General features: G+C 58.7%; 2 protein-coding genes across 16 annotated transcripts in view; one reads left to right on the top strand and one right to left on the bottom strand.

Moving 5' to 3' along the window:
* Nucleotides 1-11917, top strand: part of MTMR1 (myotubularin related protein 1) — a 56853-nt gene extending 44936 nt beyond the window's left edge. For all 9 annotated transcript variants that reach the window (XM_047715836.1, XM_047715834.1, XM_047715837.1 and 6 more), the window contains 3 exons: nucleotides 1955-2068; nucleotides 5780-5956; nucleotides 10398-11917. In XM_047715836.1, the coding sequence (XP_047571792.1) occupies nucleotides 1955-2068; nucleotides 5780-5956; nucleotides 10398-10559 (453 nt within the window). In that variant the 3' untranslated portion in view covers nucleotides 10560-11917. The remainder of the gene's footprint in view (nucleotides 1-1954; nucleotides 2069-5779; nucleotides 5957-10397) is intronic.
* A 1839-nt stretch (nucleotides 11918-13756) lies between these two features.
* Nucleotides 13757-21529, bottom strand: part of CD99L2 (CD99 molecule like 2) — an 89198-nt gene continuing 81425 nt past the window's right edge. For 5 of the 7 annotated variants that reach the window (XM_047715851.1, XM_047715850.1, XM_047715853.1 and 2 more), the window contains 5 exons: nucleotides 21421-21456; nucleotides 20959-21078; nucleotides 17571-17588; nucleotides 16368-16433; nucleotides 13757-15360 (listed from right to left, as the gene is read on the bottom strand). In XM_047715851.1, the coding sequence (XP_047571807.1) occupies nucleotides 15296-15360; nucleotides 16368-16433; nucleotides 17571-17588; nucleotides 20959-21078; nucleotides 21421-21456 (305 nt within the window). In that variant the 3' untranslated portion in view covers nucleotides 13757-15295. The remainder of the gene's footprint in view (nucleotides 15361-16367; nucleotides 16434-17570; nucleotides 17589-20958; nucleotides 21079-21420; nucleotides 21457-21529) is intronic. The other 2 variants (XM_047715852.1, XM_047715854.1) reach the window with 2 other exon arrangements.

Genomic DNA, 21529 nt, shown 5'->3' with positions numbered 1-21529 from the left:
ATTCGTATTACTCTAGCTGTTGCTGCTTCCTCTAATGAAGCATTTTCTGGACGGAGCGTGAGGTCGCAACGCCATTTGAACGGGACCAGCAGCTCTTGTGTCCTGGTTCCGGGGGTGCTGACAGGCAGAGGCCAAGCCCCGCCTGACCTAGACCTCCCGGCGCTGGGATCCACTTGGCCAGAATAAGGCTTAGAGTCAGGGCTGTTAGAACATGCCCAGCCAAGCTCCCAGGAGCAGGCAGGCTCAGAGTTAGCAGCAAAGACTCATTTGACTTCAGAAATGTGTCCATAGAAGCTTCGCTGTCCTATTAGTAAATGTGTAATTTAAATGAAAATAAAATCTAGATCTTCCATTTCTATCCTTGATTTGATAAATCTTCAGTGTACATAAATGTTATATATTTGCTTAACATTCATAAATTTTGTGGTGCCAATAATTTCTTAACTAGAGTATAACTAAACTGCATAGAAAAATGCTAGGAAAAGTAGACATGATGTGCTAGGCCGTTTAAAGGATAGCCATTTGGAATGTGAGGCCACTGGTGGATTTGCAAGTTCAAGGCCCTGAGAGAGGATTCATCAGTAGCTATCATCAGCATTTCAGCCAGATTTAGTTGATGTAGTTCATCTAAGAACCACCACCACGGCTAGTTTCCAGAGGTTTCTGAAGAAGTGGCATTCTGAGGGGGCTCCGCAGAAGAGAGTTGTGTTTCTGCGGGATCAGTCCGTAAGATGGAGAGAGAGGCCCACCCGCATCCAGGGCGGCTGAGCAGAAGTCTGCACGGCGGCTGATGTGATGAGTGGCCGGGGAGGAAGAGAGCGATTGCAGGGGGAGTTTGGACGGTCCTGGATGGACCGTTTTTTTTTTCTCTTTGGGAAGCTTGTCCCTAGCCTGGGAAAGTAATTTGGCCATCGGTGACCATGGTTGTCTCTCTAGAGATGACAGGATGAGTCATGAGAGTGTGCAAATAGCATTCTGGGGACCAGTTTCATACTTTAAAGAAAATGTACTTAAAGCTCTGCTGGGTGGTTCCAGCGGCCTTTGCCGCCTTGGGTACTTTGCTGGGGCACTGGCACGTGGGAGGCGCCCCACTGTCGCCTGCCCAGGAGCTTCGTTGCCATCATTAATCATTATTGTCGTTTCCAGACCATCTCCTTACGGCTACTAAATGCCAGGTACTGGCTAGAACCTCCCGGCAATGGTAAAGTCCTTGTTGGAATTCCGCAAAAAACCCATTGAGAATGACCTAAACCAATAATTGAGATGATTATGTGATTTTCTTATGCTGTTAACGTGGTGAATTACAGTAATTACTATTTTTTAACGTTGATCTTCAAATATTAAGCCAGCCTTGCATTCCTGAGCTAAACCCCACCGGATCATGTTGTGTTACCTTTTGTATATATTGCCAGCGTCAATTTGTTCAGATGTTGGTAAGGATTTGGGGGTGTATGTTCATGGACTTGTCTCTGTGGGAGGGTTTTTAATCATGAGTTATTTCTTTACTAGATAATAGCCTTTCCGTTCTTTCTTGAATCTCTTTTGGTACCTGCTGTGCCTGGGAACCCCTCTCCCTTCTTGGACTCCAAACGTAGCCCCAGGCAGAAAGCCGGGACCGTAGTCGAACTGGCTTTGTGTGTTTCCCTTCTGGGCGGCCGGCACAGTCCCGGGCCGCTTGTTGCCGGCGTGTGCGGAGGGCGGCTCCATGCGCTCCGTCCCGCTCTCTCCTTGCTTCCGGCAGAAGGGCGGCTGCGGGCTCTTCTCCCAGCTGCAGGTGTTCCAGCGCCGGCTCCGTGGGCCTGGACCGGAAGCTGTAGGAAGTGAAATCCAACATCGCTCAGTCTTCCTTTTAACCTTCAGCTGTATTCCAAATTGTACTTTAGCTTTCACCGAAAATTCCTACCACTGTGTTGTAGAAATTGAACTTTAAACCTTACTTCTCTTTCCATTTAAGTTTCCGTCGGCATTCGAGTTTAATGAGCTGTTCCTGATCACAATTTTGGACCATCTATATAGCTGTCTCTTCGGGACTTTTTTGTGCAACTGTGAACAGCAACGGTTCAAAGAGGTAAGTGCACGCCATCCTGTCTGTTTACTGCCCATGGCTCAGGGGCCTTTCCCATTAAGTGCCACTGTGGAACGGGGGGTACTGGGTAGAGAGGGGACCTGGGTCTGGCCCTGCTGCTGTTTGTAAATGAGGGGTCACACGAGATGCCCCAGCACGTGTGTCTGATCTTCCATGTGGTCGGACACAGGCCCCTTCCATTATGGGGGCTGGGAAGCAAGCCCACAGCTGTCTGAGGACTCTAAGATTTTGTACGGTCAGTTCTAGACCTTGGACCCCTAAACCCCAAGTTTGTGTACTTTCTACCACACTGACTCCAAAATGATGTGATTCTGCTCTTCACTGTCCGTTCCGTTAGGGTGACAGGTACGCAGAGACCTAGGAGGGTTGAAGTCTGTAGGTGATCCTGGAACTTCCTGCTAGGTAGTGAGCCAGACTTCCTTTTCCGTCCGGCCGAGTTCTATTTCCCCTCTTTCCTCCTAAGTTGGTTTTTTTTTTTTTTTTAATTTAAAGATTTATTTACTTGAGAGTGAGCGAGCGTGAGAGCACAAGCTTGAGGGGCAGTGGGAGAGGGAGAGAGAACCCCAAGCAGATTCTGCACTGAGAGCAGAGCCCGAAGGCAAGCTTGATCCCACGACCTGACCCGAAACCAGTTATTGGTGCTCAGCTGACTGTGTCACCCAGGTGCCCCTTTCCTCCTCATTTTGAGATAAATGAAAGAAATGATCACGAGGAAGCATTGGGAAAAGGCAGCTTAGAGTGTCTTCTGGTTACAGAAAAGGGCCACCACCTGTAGACTAATAAGCACATCAGAACATTATTGAATTTTGGAGAAAATAGTCGGTCGCCAGCACCCACCTCCCTCTACAGCCTCCCCACAGCTGTCGCCCCCTCGTTCCCTGTCCACACCCCACTCAGTCCCCTCCCTTTAGCTCTTCTGTCACCCGGGGGCCTGCCTGGACCCAGTTCGGTCTTCCTCCTGCCCCAAACTGTTCTCTCTCGGTTACTGTCTGTCCCATCTTGGAGTCTAATTACCATCGTGCTGCTGCTCCCCTGCTCCCCTGCATCTCCCTAGAGGGCAGCTTTGCCCCTCAAGATGCCTTAGCATTTGCCTCCTCCCTCCCCCAGCTGCCATAGCTGCTCCCCACAAGAGATTCTTAAAAAAAAAAAAAAAAAGACTATTAGGAAGGAGAGAGCAGGAGAGGGCAGGCAGACTCTGCCTTAAGGGTTGAGCCTGATGTGGGGCTCGATCCGGTAACCCCAAAATCATGACCTCAGCTGAAATCAAGGGTCCGACTTTCAACCGACTGAGCCACCCAGGCTCCCTGAAGAGATTCTTTCTTAATTTGGCCACTTGTCACTGCCCCACAGCCTAGTTCATGGTGGACTAAGGCCACTGTCTGGAAATGAACTTTGCTCCCTTCATTTCTGACCTCCAGCAACCTGTGGCTTCCATTGTGGGCAGGATAAGGTCCACATTCCTACTGGCCCAGGTGATAGGGTCCTGTTAACCTCTTGAAAAAAAGTTAAAAGTTTTAGAGTGAATTTTACGGTATGTGACTCATATCTCAATAAAGCTTTTTTTGAAAATCAACAGAATGAAGTTCACATGTAGAATTTAAACCCCGATGGTCTTTTTTTTTTTTTTTTGACAAAGTATATTTTAAAAAATCAGCTCTCTTGATCTATGACTTACATACAACTCACCCTTTTAAAGTGGTTTTTGGTGTATTCAGAGCGTGCAGCCACCACCACCTCAGTTCATAAACCCCTTAGACTTTTCATCACCCCAAAGAGAGACCCCGGCCCCGTGAGCGGTCTCTCCCCGTTCCTCATTCCCCTGTCCCGGGCAGCTGCGATCCGCCTGCAGTCCGTGCGGATTCACCAATTACGGACACCCCGCGTGAGTGGAAGCGAACATTTGTCCTCCGTGAGTGGCGTCATGTCGTCCAGGCCCGTGCGTCGGCAGGTGTCCGAACTCTGTGCCTTTCTCCTGGCCGAGCGACATTCCACGCTAGGGAGAGGCCACGAGCTGCGGCTGCGGGCGGCCGCCGGAGGACGTCGCGGCCGTTGCTGCTCTGGGCTCTGACGAGCGCGCCGCTACGGGCGGACATTCGAACGCGCGGATTTCGTGTGGACACGCGCCGCCCCGCGCCCCCGTCGGAACCGGAAGTGCAGTTGCCGAGTCACATGGGAACTGCGTGTTTAACCTTGTGAAGAACCGCAGACTGTCCTTCCAGAGTCAGTATCTTACCAGCAAGGTCGAAGGGGCCTCTTTTCGCACTTCTTCGCAGACACTTGTGTATTTTTTTTATTCTAGCCATCCCCGTGGTATCTCATTGTGGGTTCTGGGGTACATTCCCTGGCAAGTGATGGCAGTGCGAGCATGTTTCCGCGTGCGTCTTGGCCTTCCGCATAGCTCCTGTGGACAACTGTTCGTTCAGACCCCCGCCCGTTTGCAGCTGGGCTGCCTTCATCACTGAGTCGTAAGACTTCCTTAGAACTCGGGATACATGCGAGTCCCTTATCAGATATATGATTTTCAAAAATTGTCACCCACTCTGTGCATTGTCTCTTCACTTTTTGATGGTCTCATTTAAAACACACAAGTCTAATTTTCCTGAAGCCCAATTTGTTTCCTTTCATTGCCTGTGCTTTTGGGGTCCTATGCAGGAAGCCGTTACCCAGCCTGAGGTCGTGAAGAGTTGAGCCCGTGTTTTCTTCTGAGTTTTATAGTTTCAGCCCTTCCATTGAGGCCTGTGACCCGTGTTTCAGTTCTTTTTGTGTGCACTGTATGGTATGGGTCCAAATTTATTCTTTTGCCTGTGGCTAACCGGTCATCCCAGCCATTTGTTGAGAAGACTCTCTCCCCCAGACCGAAGGCTCTCGGTGCCCAGCTTGGAAATCGGGGACTGCCTAGGTGAGGGCTCGTTTCTGTATCGTCTTCCCGCTGTTGATGCGCATGTCTGTCCCTCCCGGGCTGGCACCGCCTGTGTTGATGACTGTGGCTCTTCAGAGCCCCTTGAATTCTCGCTGGTGTTTCTCTTAGAAACACAGAGTATATAAATAGGAAAAGGTCCTGATGGAATTCTGTGTCTAGCTTGTGGGAGTCAGCCGGCTTTACAGTTTTCTAATTTTGACTTTGTCACTGTGCTTGATCCGTGCCTAACCGACCCGTCCTGCCCAGCCTGTGGGTTCCGGCGTCCCACTCGGGAGCAGCGCAGGTAGTCGCACATTTCTCAAGCGGGCATGTGCTTCTCGGTGGGAGGCTTCACCCGCCTGCCACCCCAGAGTGTTTTCCCCCCGGATAGCCATGATTTTCCGGGGAAAGCAATCTTATCTGGGAATTCTACCCCAGTCACAAAAGCAAAACTGCAAGCTGGAAATAAAGACTGTGTTTGTTATGGACGGGCCCCATCATTCCATGCTTTTTAGAAAGTTCTCATCTTGCCTTCACACTGACATGGTCGCCAGATGTCACCTAACTCAGCAATGCATTTTACCAGGACAGGAACCAGTGTATATTTCCCTGGTGTCCCTGGCATGAGGCGATGGCGGAGCGTAAGGGATGGGGGTGGGGCTTAGCAAATGTTCTGTAACTTTTCAGCCTTTGAACTCCTTTTATCCAAGGCCTTTTCTCTCTATAATGCAAATTCTCAAGGATCTGAAAAAAAGTTGAATTTATTTCAATGTATTCCTTTTTTTGTTTTTCAGGATGTATATACGAAGACTATATCTTTATGGTCCTATGTCAATAGCCAGCTTGAAGAATTTTCTAATCCTTTCTTTGTGAATTATGAAAACCACGTCTTGTATCCTGTTGCTAGTCTGAGTCACTTGGAACTATGGGTAAACTACTATGTGCGCTGGAACCCACGAATGCGGCCTCAGGTAGCTTTTTGTTCTTTGCAAAAGCATGTCTTTCTAAGCAGAGATACAGGTGTAGAAATGCGTGCATGCTGGGTATTAGCGTACGCTCCTTCTGCCCTCCCCTCTCAGGTTTTAATCCTGTGTGTTCATGTTCTAGCCTAGCACCTTCTTTTCACACACCAACCCTGAAGCTGTTCGCTAGATTAAAAATCTTGGCACTTCTGTCTTCTGCTAAAGGCAGCGGCAGCGGCTACTGCGTTTCGCCGCCGGGCTTTCTAGGGACTCGGTTCATTTGCAGACTCCAGTAGGAAGAGGGCACGTGCTGAAAGGGTAGAGCGTCCCCGTCCCCAGCACGCTCATCCGCCGTCCCATCCTTCCGAGACCGAAGATCTCCGAACAGCGGCCGGCAGGCCCCGGCAGGCCCCGGCAGGCCCCGGCGGCCGGGCCGTGCTCGGCCGTGGTGCGCGGGCGCCGCCGGCTCCGGCTCCCCGGGCGCCTCCCCGAGCCTGGGCGCTCCCGGGGCTGCCGACGGAGGCGGCCCCCGTCCGTGGCCAGGGGACCCTCTGGCGAGGTTCTTTTTACGTCTAACGTCTGTCGGGTCTCGCGGCCGTCTGCCGGCGGCGGCTTCCGGGGCCTCGTCCGCTGTCGTCGCTGCTCTCGGGCACAGGTGCGCGCGCCTTTCCGCTCACCGTCCTCCTCGGCCCCTGGCCGCACTCCGCGTCCCCGCCGCCCCCGCGCACGGCCGGTCCCGGGGCGCCAGGGCCGCCGTCTCGGGGAGCACGGGCGGGGGCGCTCCCGCGGGGGAGATGCGCGGGCTCAGGGTCCTGAGACGAGAAGCCTCGAGACCGAGGTGCTGTCGGGCTGGTTCCTCGTGAGAGCCGCCGCGGAGGAGTGTGTTCCGGGCTTCCCTCCGCGGCTTGTGGAGCTTCCCCCCCCCCCTCCCCCGTCTTCCTGTTGTCTCCCTTGCACGTGCGTGGCCGCGTCCCGGTCCCCCCTTCCGAGGACGAGGCCGCGCGCCGACGCCCGCGCTGCCGCGGGGTCACCTGCGAGCAGGCCCCGCCCTGTGCCCGCGGGGCTCGGCGCTTCGGCGCGCGGGTCGGGGCGGCCGGTGAAGCCGCGGCAAGTCCCGGGCCCCACTCGGCACGCAGGAGACCCCGCAGCTCATTTCACGTTGCGGTTCCTGGTCCTTGAACTTCGGAGGGACCCTCTCGTCAGTCACCTTCCCTCCCTGACGGGCGCCTCCGGCACTGTCGGCTCGGCCCCGGTTCCGGCCGAGCGAGCCGCCGGCTGCCCCTCCCGCCTCTGCCCTGCTCGTCTCTTGCCTCTTCTTCCCTCTTTCCTGCCGTGTGGCGGGCCGCGAAACTGCAGCTGGCAAAGCCCTGTCTTCCCCCCGCAGCCTCTGAGTCCGCTCTGCCCGCTCCGACCCCTCAGGACGGTTTCCCGGAGCTCCGCGAGCGGGGCCCGCGCGGCCGCACTCGTCTTCCGTCGCAGCAGGGGCCGGCCCGGGGCCTCGCGCTCCCCGCTCTTCCGCCCCGGGGGCCTCCGCGTCCCCACACGGGGCTGCCAGCCCCCGGGGCTGGAAACGCTTCCGCTGCCTCGGCTTCTCAGCGCGCCGGCGGCTGGCGCTCCGAGAGCCGCCTCCGGGCAGCCCTCCCCAGCCCGAAACCTGCCTCCCCGCACCGTGGCGAGGCCCGCCCTGTCCGCCTGCGCCAGGCCGACTTCTCACGGGGGAGGGGCCGTTGGCTGCTGCCCCGGCGGTGACAGCACCGGGCAGCGCGCAGGGGACCTCATGGCCAACGTGGCCAGAGCACATTTCTAGCCTCCAAATGGATTCTCGGTTTAGTGCCAGCTCCTAAGAGCTGGAAAATGTTTTCTGCGTTGAGGACCAGCTGAAGCGGGAGGGGCGCAGTCTCTGTTCTGTTCTCCGCGGGAGCTAACGGTACACAGCAGTCTACGTCTTTGGGCAATACAGGTTTCTGCGTTTGTGGGCAGTGAGCCGTCCCTACCGAGCTCCCAACGTTCCGCTGATGGGCGTCCATCCTGTTAGCGCCGCGGGGCCCGCGACTCACAAGCATGGTCCCCACATCCTGTCCCCTTCCCTCCTCCGAGTGACCCATCCCCCCGCGACTCACCATTCCCTGGCCACGCGGCTGAAGTTGCTCGTACAACAGCCCACTGTGCCCACGGCTGGCTGGCCTCCCAGGGCCGCCCGATGGCTCCAGCTGTCTGTCCCCACTGTCCCCTCATCCAAGCTCCAGTTTACCTTCATCAGGCTGTGGCGACAGCTGATTTCTCCCTCTCTCTCACACTCTGTACCGTGCTAGGGGTTTTCCCCTGGACTAACAACTACTTGTTACATTAGATGGGCTCATCCCCCAAACGAGAACCACATGTGAGAGACCTCAGGGAGCCGGGTGTCACCAGTCCCGTCAGCAGCTTCTGCGGTGACTCACCGCCACAGAAGTGCGAGAACAGGCCTAGACTGCCCTTTTCCGGGCCACTTCCAGAACACACTCCTTCCTGACCTCAGTTGCTTCAGAATGCCAGCCCCAGGGGACCCTTAAGCCCTTCTTTCTCGTCACTGGAGTCCCTTTGACTCGGGAATGCAAGCCAGCATCTGCTCGCTTTTTCTCCCCGGGCGGTTCGGTTTCGTGTGTCATAGCAACGAGGAAGACGGGCTCTGGGGTAGAGTGTACGAAAGTCACTTTATTTAAATCAGAGTTAGCAAATAGTATTCTGGGTGACACAGAGGACAGACGGCAGGTGGGATTTCTGAAACTTTAGCAGGGAAGCCAAGGGCGTCCCCCGGGCCCGAGCTCTTCCTCCTGCAGCGCGAGCTCCCCGCGCTCACGGACTGCGGGCCCCTGAAGGCCAGCCAGCCCGTCCTCTCGCCTGCTGCAATGACCTTGACAGGAGCAGGAGCCGCGGACCTCGCTGCTCTAAGTCGAGATCTCTGGCAGGCCTCTGGGTGCTGTCCACACGGACCTCTGTAGGACACGGGAGCCGTGGCTTGGCCCGTTCTCACTGCCTGGCCTGCACTCATGGAAGGGTCGGGGTCACGTCCCCTCTCCGGCAGTGGCTCCATGCTGAGACCTTGTGGACAGGAGCTCTTCCTGCGCCGTGCTCTACAGAAGGGAGAACTGGAAGGTGGGCTGTGGGCTACCCGTGTCTTGTCCCGAGTGTGGCCGGCACCGGGGCCCACGGGGGAGCAGGCTGGGCCTTGGGGGCACTGGAGGCCAGAAAGGTGGGTAGGCTGGGCTGCCGCATGGTGTGTAGGGCGGCTCCCTCCAGCAGCACTAGTTGCGCAGGACTGGGGGGGAGGAAGGGCAGAGGACTAGCCCATTTGGCCCCTTTGGTCTGAGGAGGAGGGGGCTAGACTGTCTGCCGGGTGGAAGGAGGGCCGAGCAGCATTCTTGTTTCCTTTGGGGCCCTTTTGTCTTGTGGCGGACATGGGACCCACTGGCCGAGGCACCTGGCTAGCCAGGGGCATTTCCTCAAGCAAGCAGGCCTTGGATTTATATAAGTGGCCTCGGAGGAAAGGCTGCCCGGAGATGTCCGATGAGCATCTCAGGCCCCGGGCAGGCCCCTACATGGGCTGCCCCTCTCCAGGGCCGCTGCTGCAGAAGGTTCCCTCGTCTGATTCACTTGGAATAAAGTGATCCTGCGAACAAGAAAGTAATACAGATAGTCCCCAAGACCTTACCTAATGGTGGCCTCTGGGATTAGTAGCAAATAAGGTAAGTTTCCCTTGTTTGGGGGCGCCGCTGGCATCGGACTCACATCATTGTGCCTTCCCTTCTTCCTGTGGCTTGACGAAGTCAGGAGCTTGTTCTTTGCTGGTTACCAAACCCCCCGTTCTTTCATCTGCCTCTTTTCACTCCCCCGTCGGCGTGTCCCGTCTGTCTCTCTCCTGCTCAACCTCTCTCCCTCCCTCTAGTAGGGCTGATCGCCATTGGCAGCCCTGATGCAGGAGCTCAGAGTTTTGAGGGAGGAAGCAAAGGGTTGGGGGGAAAGTGCTACAGCCAGAAGGGACAGCGCAGGCCTGGCATCTATCAAATCCTAGAAGATTCTAGAATGCAGGACTGGCAAAGAGGCAGGACCTAGGGAGAGGGGAGTAGAGACTGGCTGGGGTCAGACCATAGGGTTTTGAGGCGAAGGTCAGGACAGCAGAAAGAAGCCACTGGAGGCTGCTGGGTAGGCATCACATAGCCTGGCTGAGGCTCAGAACCCAGGCCTATAGCTGCTTTGTGCAGACTGGCTTGGGGACAAGGGGAGGCAAGAGGGCAAGGCAAGGAGAGCCCCCGACATGGTGACATTCCTCCCTGGTGTGCCTCACGCCAGCCCAGGAGCCTCAGGAGGGAGAAGTGGGGCCTTGGATCTCGGGGCTTGCTAGCTGAGGGAGAGCAGGTGCCGAGTAGGGGCCGAGAAGGGCCCCTGACTGCCACCGTCTCTCTGTCCCCAGATGCCCGTCCACCAGAATCTCAAGGAGCTGCTGGCCATCAAGGCGGAGCTGCAGAAGCGCGTGGAGGACCTGCAGCGGGAGTTGGCCACGCGCGCCTCGTCCTCATCGGAGCGGGGCTCCTCGCCGTCCCACTCGGTCACCCCCGTCCACACCTCCGTCTGAGGGGCGCCCAAGGCCAGCACTCGTGGTGACTCCGGCCGGCCAGGACCTCCCGCTCGGCGGCTCAGGCACGGGATGGTAGCTTGTGATCTTGTCTTTTAGGATTAGGCCCGATGTCCTCCCAGTCTGGAAGGCACTTCCCCCCGGCGACCCTTTGTGTGGCTAGGTGACCACTCCCACTGTCATCAAGTGCTTTGTTTTGTGAACCATTTCCCTCGGGTCCATGCTCTGCTGCGACGGCCAACTCGCCGCGGCTCCAGGGGTGGGCGCGAGGTGGAGGGGTAAGGGGTCCCCCGTTTCTTTCTGAGGTAAGCCCTTCATTTTCAGAACCCCCTAGTCCCTTACAGACCGCGCTGGCCATGGGGCTGCTTTCAGCCCTTCGCTAGGGCTCCACGAGCGTTTGGACCTGACTGTGACGTCGGGTGCAGCGCCGTTGCCAGGCCTCCGGCCCTCGTCGCGCCCAGGGCCTTCTGCACCCGTTACTGTTGTGTACATAGAAGGTATTTTTAAAAAAAGAGAAACATGCCTTTATTTTCCTATGTCCTTTTTTATGTTTAGACTAGTCACCTGAGGCGGCTTCTGCTTAACTGGACTGGGTGAGACCTTGTCAAACAAGGCTCGAGCCAACTTCCTGCGGTACACCTGCAGCAGGGTTGGAATAGGGTCGCTGGACCAGTGGGGTCCCCCCCCCCCCCGGACACAGGTGCTTGCCTCCTGAGGCTGCTCCAGGCCGGTGGCAACAGCAGCAGCGGTTCCCACCCCCCACCCCCGCCCGGGGATGGCGGGACCCCGCACTGGGCCTCCTCGGGGGTCCTCCCGGGGCCGTCTGTCTGCTGCTCCCTGGCTGCCGCGCCTCACCCCTGCCGTCCCTCTCTGCTGCTGTTCACACCCGAGCGAGCCCGCCCTCCCCTCTTAGCTGCCCAGCGGCAAGGGTTCTCCTGTCCTGGAGACCCCTGTCTGGCTCCGCCCCCCTGCTGCTCCGCGACACGCCGCCACCGTGCTCCCTGGCTTGCTCCCCCTCACCGGGCCGGCGTGGCGGGGGTGGGGAGGGGGTGGCGGGGCCCCAGGGGCCTGTGCTACCACCCACTCTGCCCACTGGGGGCCCCCCACCCCGGCCAGCCCCAGCCATGCCCACCCCATCGACAAGCAGCACAACAGCCCCTTTCCTCTGTGTGCGCCTGGCACACAACCGTCTCTAACACAACTTGAAGCGCGCCCTTGTTGCCTAAGCGGTTCTTTTATTTAAGTGTACTAGAATGTAAAACGGTCATGGCTCCGATTTTTAAAAACCGGTACAGTATTGTATTCGCCCCATCTGATACACTGCATTTCGATCTGTAATTAAAATAATATGTTTGCTCCGTGGTCTTATTTCTTTAAGTTTTTCTAATTTTTCCCTTGGGGAAAATGACTAAACCCTCCATACCTGTTGTTTTATGTGCCAAGCATAGTTAATACACATAAAGTGCCTTTACAAGATTTAACTGATTTACTAAATCCTGAACGCCAGAAACCAGGTCTTCAGTGTCTTGACCAAAATGATGGGGGTAAGTACTCGGATTTTAAAATCCAAAATGCTCCTCAGTCTCAAGCTTAAGAAAATGCTGATGGGGGAAGGGCCGGAGCCACTGGAGTCAGCAGCAGCTCCACAGAGGTGCGGGGCTCTGTCCAGACCTTGAGTCCTAGAGCTGGAAGGGGACAGACTTTGGAGAAGCCCTGGAGTCCCCACCCCAAGTCTACAGAAGAAATGCTGGCCTTGGGTCCCTGTCCCCCTCCACGCAAAGGTCACTGCAGCTGTGGGCCCCAGCAGCGACACCCAAGTGGCAAGGCCGGGAGGGCCACCGTGTAGCCCCTGGCTAGCCACGAAGAACTTCTTTACTGGGTCTGGGCCACCTACCTCAATGGGGAAAACCCCACGCCCACTGCATCCTGCTCACCCCCAGCGGTCTGGAGGTGCTCTCGGTTTGCAAACCAAGCGGTGAGGGGATGACAAGGGCGCGCTTGTCCCCAGACGGGCCACTCTGCGCAGCTGCATGACCGATGGCATGCTTGACCCAAAAGACTCCACACAACCCGAATCCACCCTAAATACTGGACTTCTCCGATGAAGGAGCAGCGGGCTGCGGAATCAGGAGTGTAAGGCCTGCCTCTGCCCTCTCGGGTGACCCCCAAACCTCTGCTCATCCCCCTGCAGCTCCGGGGAGGGGCCCTGACATCGAGCCGAGCCTTTCATCAACAGAAGAAACGCAGGAACTCTAACCTTCTGGAGAAACCGCTCGGGCGGGGGCGGGAGGTGGGGGTAGTGGGGAGGAAGGTGGACCACAGGTACCTTAAGGAAAAAACCCAGCTGCCACTTGACGAAGGAAGTCCCTCCACGCGTCAGAATACAACGGTCTGTTAGGGTCCATTTCCTTTAATGCAAACGCGAGACCGTTCACAATTCACATTTAAGCACAAGCACAGAAAAAGCACAGGGCTTCTGAGATCAGTCAACACTTCTTCCTCAGACAAGGGGCAGAGCACTCCCCAGTCAGGAGCCCAATGGGAGGGCCTGGCACTGTTCTCTGGGCCCCACTCCAGGAGGGTGCCCCCCACCCCTGCTGCCATGCTCCCTCCCTCCTGTGCAGAGTTACCTGCACTGGCTCGGCCCCCCAGGGCAGTGGCTGTAGACCAGAGATTCTCAACTGGCCCTTCTGGTTCGCTCTACCTTCCCTATCGTCCCGGACAGGCCCGGTAGCCAGACAGACACAGGTACCAGAGCCTAGGCTTCTGCAGGCGTCCCTGCCCGCCAGCCCCGGGACCAGCGCTCTGCGAACAGGTGGCAGAGGGACCTCCCTGGCCTGTCCCATCACTAGGAGGTCCGGCTGCTGGGCTGCGGTCTCCAGAGCCGAGGGTTCTCTTAGAGCCCCACCACTGAGAAAATGTACCTCAGAGCTGCAGGAGCTCGGGGTCCCCCCACCACGGGAGCCACCCTGTCAAGCTCGAGGGGACAGCTGGGGGGCGGGGGGCACGCCCCACCTCAGGGCTCCTAGCTCCATAGTTCTAGCCACCACCGTGCCGCACCTGGCCATGCCGAGCGTCGCACGGGCCACGTCACTCCTCAGCCTGGCTGCCACCGTGACTGGGCCTCCTCTAACCTGCCCGTGGCAGGGAGAAGTCATTCGCCACCCACGACTGTGGCCTTGTTTTTCCTCCTTTGAGATGCCCCGGGGACCTTGGGGGGCAGCCAAGTGCACCCCAGGAGCTGCCAAGGCTGCCCTGACCCTCCCCCAGCTCCTGTTATCAAGGACACTGGGTGGCAACGGTCCATGGCTACAACCACCCTCCAGCGCGGCCGGCACCAGGGACCAGCCTGGCCAAGCTGGCAACTCGCAGAGGGCTCTCGTCAGTGCCCCACACCTGCCCGGCGGACACATGATCCTGGCCTGCGTGGGCCGAGCCCCCCGCCGGGGAAGGGACCCATCCGGGCGGCGGCAGCAGGAAGGAGCTCAAGGGCAGCCGGGGACGCCCCCCGTCCCCCCACCGCACGACTAGGTTCCTCAAAGCGCCACAAACACGAGTTTCCAGCCTGCGGGCTCTGCTCCAGTTCCGACCGTTCCCTTCGGAAGCCTGACTTGCCTCGTCCCGGCTTAGTGGACGCCCAGCCCGGGTGCCACGCAGAGGGGACGTGGGGTCGAGTCAGTGGGACCCTGTCTTCCTGCTGACTTCTGCTTCAGGAAGTGCTTCTGGGCCCCGCAAACTGGTCATCGGTAGACAGTGGCTCTAGACTTTGGCTCAGTCTCAGACGGCAGAGCGCCCAGGGACAGGACCACGCGTGGGCCAGACAGAACGTTCCAGGCGGCTAGCCCAAATCAGACAGCTCCGGGCCAGGTGAGGGGCCAGTCCCTGGGTTCTGGTGTTTACCACAGGGACCGTGGCAGCCCAAGGGCTTTGTATCTGAACACGACAGGCAGAGTCAGCCTTCTAGACACACGGAGCCAGGCGTGTTTCACAAACCCAGCAAACGTCCCCTTCCCCATCCCCCGTCCCACCTCCAATACAGGTTTAAGCAAAACACACACGTGCTTCTGGCTCTGCCACCCATTCTTTACGTCTGTAGCTTCTGCTACCAAAAGAGGCACATGTACAGGGTGGAAGGGGGACACACATTCCTAAAAGCTAATCACGGCAGCCAGGAGGCCACACCCAGGCCCCTATGGAGTCAGAGGAACCGGGCCCCAGAGTCACAGCCTCCTACTCGTCCAGGAGGTTCCTAAGCTCTCAGGACGGGACTATCAATGCATGCACTTCAATAACGGAAAACCACCGCGCGTACCAGCTCTCCGGAAGGCCGGTGGTGTGCGTGTGTGCGTGTGTGCGTGTGTGCGTGTGCATGTTGACCTGACGCTCACTCATTCGCTCCTTGCCGGGGCTGCAAGCGAACCAGGCGCTAGCTGACGTCCCTGCCAGGACCCACGTGACCCTGGGTTCAAACTCCCATCCTGGGCGCATCAGAGTCCGCGTGCCCCCGCCGTCTCGGCGCCGCAGCCCCAGCTCACGCAGGCCGGGCCAGGCTGGCTTTGGGGGTGCGGTGACCCAGCGGCTCTGAGGCTGGTGCCGGGTCTCAGATGCGACACACACACTGCACACACACACCCGCGAGCTCATCTGGAGTTAGAAGGAGAAGCAATGACGTCAGAGAAGCAGCAGGGCAGCCGCGGGTCACGGTGAAATGAGGAGCTGGTCGCGAGCAGTGGCCCTCAGATCCGGGGCGCATCGGGGGGCGGCGGCTCGGCAGCCTGCGTCTGCAGCGTCAAGTATTTCACTGGGGAGAGAAGACCTCCGTCAGCGGGGAGACCTCTGGGGCAGGGGTCCTCCATCAGGGGGGAGTCCTCTGGGGCAGGGGAGTCCTCCATGGGGAGGGGGAGAGACCTCCGTGGCGGGGCTGGGGGGCGGCGGAGTCCTCTGTCAGAGGGGGAGACCTCTGATGGGGAGGGAGTGCTCTGTGGTGGGGGGAGACTTCCGTTGGCGGGGGAGACATCCCTCTGGGGGGGGGGGTCCTCCCTGGGGGGGGGGGAGCCCTCCCCATGCTCCCCAGTGCACAGGAGGCTGTCTGTCCTGTCCAGGGGCTGAGGCAGCTTGGCCCCTCCAGGCCAACCTCCCTTCCAGAGGCCACCCTGTCCCCAGTCAGGGTGACCCTGGGCCTGGGAGAGCAGGAGGAAGGCAGACAAGCCCCGGGAAGAGTTCAGCCCATGTCCTCGTGGGTAAAGTAGGTGCACTCCTCTCGAGGCGCACCGGCCAGTGGCGGGCGCTCACACAACGGTGGCTCAGGGCCTTCAAAACGACTCTAGCAAAAGCCACTGTGGCTTGCTTCCATCCGGTCCCCTCCAGGGCCACGGAGCCCGTGCAGGGTGGCACCGTGATCCCCGTCCTAAGCAACAACACTTGCCCCCGTGACAAAGCCACGGGCCTGACCCCGCTGCTGCTTTTGGCCCCAGTGACAACACCCTCCGCCACCCTGCACTTGGAGGGCAGACGAGAGGCTCTTTGTTGAAGGCCACCCCTCTGGGCCACAGGCAGCCTTCCAAACAAAGTCACAGGCCTCATTTCCAGGTTCCCCACAGCTCCGACGGGGCACGGGGGCCCCACAGTGCATGAAAGCGCCCGACCCACCACCAGCGTCCCCGGCCCATGTCGTGAAACGAATCTGCTCCTCCAGGGGACAGTGCAGTGATGCCTGGGCCCCGGCAGCCGCCTGTTCTGGCCGTAAACTCAATCGACAGATGCCTCTGGCCGGCGGCCCTGCGGCAGGAAGGGCCCGTGAGGCCTCACCTTGGGGCTCCTCACACACAACGGCTTCCGGGTTCTCTCCCTTCACGCAGTCCGCATTCAGACCCTCTGCAAAGGGCAAAGAGCAGAGCTGGCGGCTGACACAGGACTGAGGGGGCCCCGGCCAAGCCCCGGGGTTGTCACAGTTCTCAGGACGCACAGCAAAGGCCCCTGACCCACATCCCCCTTGGGCAGATGCCACCACATGGGAGCCCGGGGGCCCGGCAGCGGGCTCAGCACCGCCCACGGGTCTGCATGCCAGCCCGGGGTCCAGCGAGGCGGAGAGGGAGCCAGGCACCGCACGAGGGACGGACAGATGCAGCTGCAGAGGGGCAGACGGCCGGCCGGGGCTCCGGGCGGAGATGCCAGCCAAGCATTCCGCCAGCCGGGGCGGGGGCTTCCCAGCGACACCCGCACCCTCGGGCCACCGGCTCCTCCAGCTGCCGGGAAGAAGTGCCACCCGCACCCCCGTGTGCGGGAGGGCCCAGACCGCAGGGAGCTGCTCCGGGCCGCTGTATGGGCCTTCTCCCCACTGACTTCCCAGAGGTGCTCGGGGACCCTCAAAGCATCCTCTGCATGCCGGCACTCAGGTCAGCGAGCACTTGGGACCCAGAGCAGACCCAGCCCGCTGCTACCTGGGGGGATGTCCAGAGTCCACGTCCTAGCCCTGGATAAGCAGAGGGCTGCAAGCCTTATCAGAGCCCTGGGCCTGTGGGCAAATCGGGCCATGGTTCTCACCAACCAAATGACTGAGCGCCAGGCACAGACTGAGTCCCTCAGCCATCCCGGGCTATATTCCTGTGGACTGAGGCAGGCGAGGGAGCCAGCAGAAGCTGCTACTGCCTGAGTGCCGGCGGCTGCGAGATGCACCCGAGCCTCCAGATCACTGTACCGCGGCCGCCCTGCCTGCGGGAAGGCTTCTGCCTGCTCCTCCGTGACGGCTGCCAGCAGGCATCTGCCTCCCAGACAGGAACCCCCAGCCGCAGCCCCGCTGGGCCCAGAGACGGAAGGCCTGGCGGCCGGCCTCCTCCCACACACAGCAGGGCAAGCTAAAAACCATCGGGGTCACAGCCAAGTGGGTGAGCGCCAGGGGCAGGGAGGAGGGTGGGGAGGAGGAGCAGGAGTAGCGGGCAGGGAGGGTCCACGATGACAATGACGTACTGTGGCCAAAGCAAAAGAGGAAAGTAAGTGGAAGCATGTCATTACCTTGACCTTCTGCTGCATCTGAAGGCAAGACACAAAGCTTAGGACCCTGGCAACAGACCCCAAGGGCCTTCTGCGAGATGCACGGGCCCCATCACACTGTATCGCTGAGGGCGGAGATGGAAAGCAGAGGGTCCCCAAAGCCTGGGCCCCTCTGGTGGCAGTAAAGGCTGGAAGCAAGGGGGACAGCCCCCCTCAGTAACCACGCACCATCTCCCTGGGGCTTCCCAGCACACAGGCCACCTCCATGCGGGGCTGGCCGTGGCCACTCGGGGCAGAGGCTTGGCAGAAAGGGTAGGAATGGCAAGTCCCAATCCCAGCTTCTCAGGGCCTAGTTGCTCCACAAACACCCATGGGGCTCCTCCTAATTCCCGCCCGGCCTGGGTGCCAGGGACACATCTGTGGATGTCACTCTCCTGGCCTCCTCCCTCCCCCACCCATGAAGCTGCCACACAAGGCAGCGTGTCCTCGTTCGGCCCCAAGGGCCCCAGGCCCGGTGGGCAGAGGGCGCTGCGGCAGCGCGCAGCAGGGGTGTCCACAGTTCACAGGCTGGGAGGGTAAGAAGACCTCCCGGGAGGGTGCTCTGGGCCCAAGGATGAGACCAGCTGGGTGAGAGGAGGGACAGCAGAGGGAGCAGGACACACTCAGGGAGTGGCTTCTGCGAACAGGGGCTGCTGGTGGGGCTGGAGCCAAACCAGGAAGGGCTTTGAATGGCCGAGCTCAGCATCAGGCCCAGGACCTAGAGGGCGGTGGGGAACATGGGCAGTCCGGGCAGAGCCGCTCTTCTGGCTGCCCCAAACAGAGGAGGATGGGGACAGCGGGGCAGGCGGGAGACTGATGGAACCATCACGATAGAGGATGGGGAGACCCAGCCCCGGACAGGCAGAGGCCATGGCCGCACTGACGGAGAGGTGTGGCCCCAGAGCAGACCTGTGCAGGGGACACCAGCCCTGGGAGGGGGACCTCACTCATGTGGGAGGACTCTGAGACAGGAGTGGAGACACCTAACAAATTGTGAAGAGCGCTGATAGTGCAGAAGCAGATACGGAAGGGAGGTCTTTGTCAAATTCGGGGGATACTCCATACTCGGCTCCCTTCTGTGAGGACAACGCTTGCACAAGTGTGTCCAGGGAAGGGACTCAGGACAGCATAGATTGAGCAATGACAAGGACATCTTTGACAGAGGGGAAAGTGGGGGACTAGGAGGTGGACAGACGGACAGTGAGATTCCAGAGGCTGAGGGGGCATGGGGACCAAAGAAATGGGTGGTGAGGCCCCCATTCAGACTGAGGGAGGCTGCAGAGGGGGAGCCCTCAGGAGCCGCCCAAGCACACCTGCCTCCCCCGGCTGTGCCTCCCCACCAGCAGGCTGGCCACCACCTCCAGGCCGCCCTCAGAAAGACATCCTCGCACAGACGCGCTCACGGCTTGCAGCTGTCCTCAATGCCCCCTTTTTGGTTTATTCTCCCTCAAATGTCACATAAATCATTTAACACCATATGCCAAGGCCTTCACGGTCTCATGTTTTCTTTGGCTTTGCCTGCTAATCCGATTTGCAAAGCCTCACACCTGTTTTAGAAAACAAGTGTGAAAATGAGGTATTTTCTCCTCACTTTCCTCCCCCAACCCAGGGTCTCTTCACTGCTCGGCCCTCCCTGTCCCTGTCCCTGCCTCTGGCTCCCCTGTGGATCTCAACTCGATTCTTTCAACAGTCCTCTAAGCCTCTGTTTCCTTGTCGATAAAGTCAGGGCGCCCTTGAACCTGGCCCCTGGCGCTGAGGCGGGGGTCTCAGGGCGGGACACCACATCCAGCGCTCGGCAGTGGCTGGGAAGCTGTTCGTACCCTAACTCTGTCTCCGAATATGCTTCCTCACGGATAAAGCCCCGCGCCCCGGCAAATGAGCCCTCCTGCCCGGCTTTAATAAGCGCGGATCGGGCGCATCTCCCTGTCAGGAATGGCGCTCCTCAGAGGCGTGGCCATGTCCTCCGCCCCCACCACCTATGGACGTGACCTTATTTGGAAATGGTCTTTGCAAGTGTGATTAAATGATCTTGAGAGGAGATGATCCTGGATCTAGGGTGGACCCTGCCTGTGATGACAAGTGGCCTTCGAAGAGGAGCAGACACACAGACACAGGAAAAGGCCCTATGGAGGCAAAGACTGGAGTGGTGTGGCCACAAGCCAAGGGATACCTGGAGCTGAAGGCGGCAAGGAAGGATCCTCCCCTACAGCCTCCAGAAGGCACGAACACTGCCGATACCTTGATCTTGGACTTCTGGCCTCCAGAACTCTGACAGAATAGATTCTGTCATAAGCCACTCCTTTTCTTTGCTTTTGAACTGGGCAAGAGAGAACTCTAAGGACAATCCACTTTCCAGTTCCCTACCTCTTTTTGACACCTTCCTATTCACACCAGTCTACAGTAAGGCTTGTGGGTCCACAGTGGGTCAAACAGGATCTCGAGCAGGGTGACCATGAACAGTTGTGCAGGTTGTGCACTGAAATATGAATGGTGCCCCTGGAGTACTGCCGCACATAGCCTGTGTAACTGTACATGGTGGTCCTGGTCAAGAACGTTGTCCAAGACTAAGAAAGCAAATATAATCGCCAGAGGAACGAAGAGGTGGAGACTTCTGCATTACCTACATCCAAGCATTCTGGGGCCTAAGCTCATTTGTTGGCCTCCGGGTTAGACTTTAGGGCAGAAGCCAAGACCCAGAGAAAGGGCAGGGAGGTGGAGCCTCACATGAGATGCTCCTAAGTGTCAGGAAAGAGGAAAATCATGCTTGAGCCAGGCCCTCTCACTTGAACTAAAAATTCCCAGTCCCAGAGACACTTCATCAGCAAGCAGTGGCACAGCAAAGCTGTGCTGGTGACACGACTGGGGGTACCCTTCCTGCTCCCCTTCGCCAGGTCCCTACCGGCTGGGCAGATGGGGCTCTGTCACTATTTAGCTTACAACTGAGACGCCCCCGGCAACAGTGTAAAATGAAAGCAGGCAGGGAGGGAAGCAAACCTCACCCTCTCTTCGGCCCCTTGCCTCCCTGCCTCTTCAAAGTGCGTCATCGTGCTGGCGCTGCGCTGGCTCTTGGAGCCCCCAGATTGCTGCCTTGTGCCCCCGAGGAGGCCGGCAGCATGAGCAGGTGAGGCCTGAAGCCGGACGGAGACCCCAGGCTCTCTCTGCTCTGTGTAAGACACACGTCCACGTTCCCTGGGCGCTGCTCACGGAAACACCGCAGCCTGGCCTTGGCCCGTCCGCCGCAGAAAGCCCACCCAGGAGTCGGTCTTGGGCAGGCGATGGAATGGACCGGAATCGTGCCCCCATTGCTGCCCCTCCTCCCTTGCAAGACCTTGGCCGCTGGGTTTGGAGGCCACAACGTGGCTGCACTTACGCTGGATGCTGAAGCAGAACTTCTTCTGCTGGTAGGAGATGTAGCTGGAGACCGCGCCGATCAGGGCCATGGCTAGGGCACTGGCCACACCCGCGATGGTGCCGGCCTCGGCCGACACTCCTAGGCAAAAGGGGGGGTTGTGTGTGAAGAGACGTGGAACCAGGCCGACAGCCCCACGAGATCAGCTCCAGCGCCAGGCTCTTCTCCCCCCACCAAGCTAAGCTCATTCAAACACCTGCACCCCCCAGGCCAGAGTGACAGGGCAAAGCCACTTCTAACTAAGGCATCTGCCAAGGACTTCTCGTTTTGCATAAGGATTTCCACCTTGGGAAGCTGGGGTCTCAAGCCAGCAGGCTTCCCATGGGACCACCTTCCCGGGGACCTCAATTTTCATGCTTAATTCTTTTAAATCACTGTATCCCTCTGCTGCCAGCACAAAGTCTCCTGAGGACACAAACCCACCGGATTCTGAGTCGTCACTGCCATACCGCCCATCACCTGGAAAAAGGACAAAAGCCGTGAGCCTGTGACCCCCCAGCTTGCGGACAGCCTCCCATAGCCCCACCCCCCG

The sequence above is a fragment of the Lutra lutra genome, chromosome X (assembly GCF_902655055.1).
Source record: "Lutra lutra chromosome X, mLutLut1.2, whole genome shotgun sequence".
NCBI lineage: Eukaryota > Metazoa > Chordata > Mammalia > Carnivora > Mustelidae > Lutra > Lutra lutra.
Note: the sequence above shows the minus strand (reverse complement) of the source record. Positions and strands in the feature narration are given on the sequence as shown.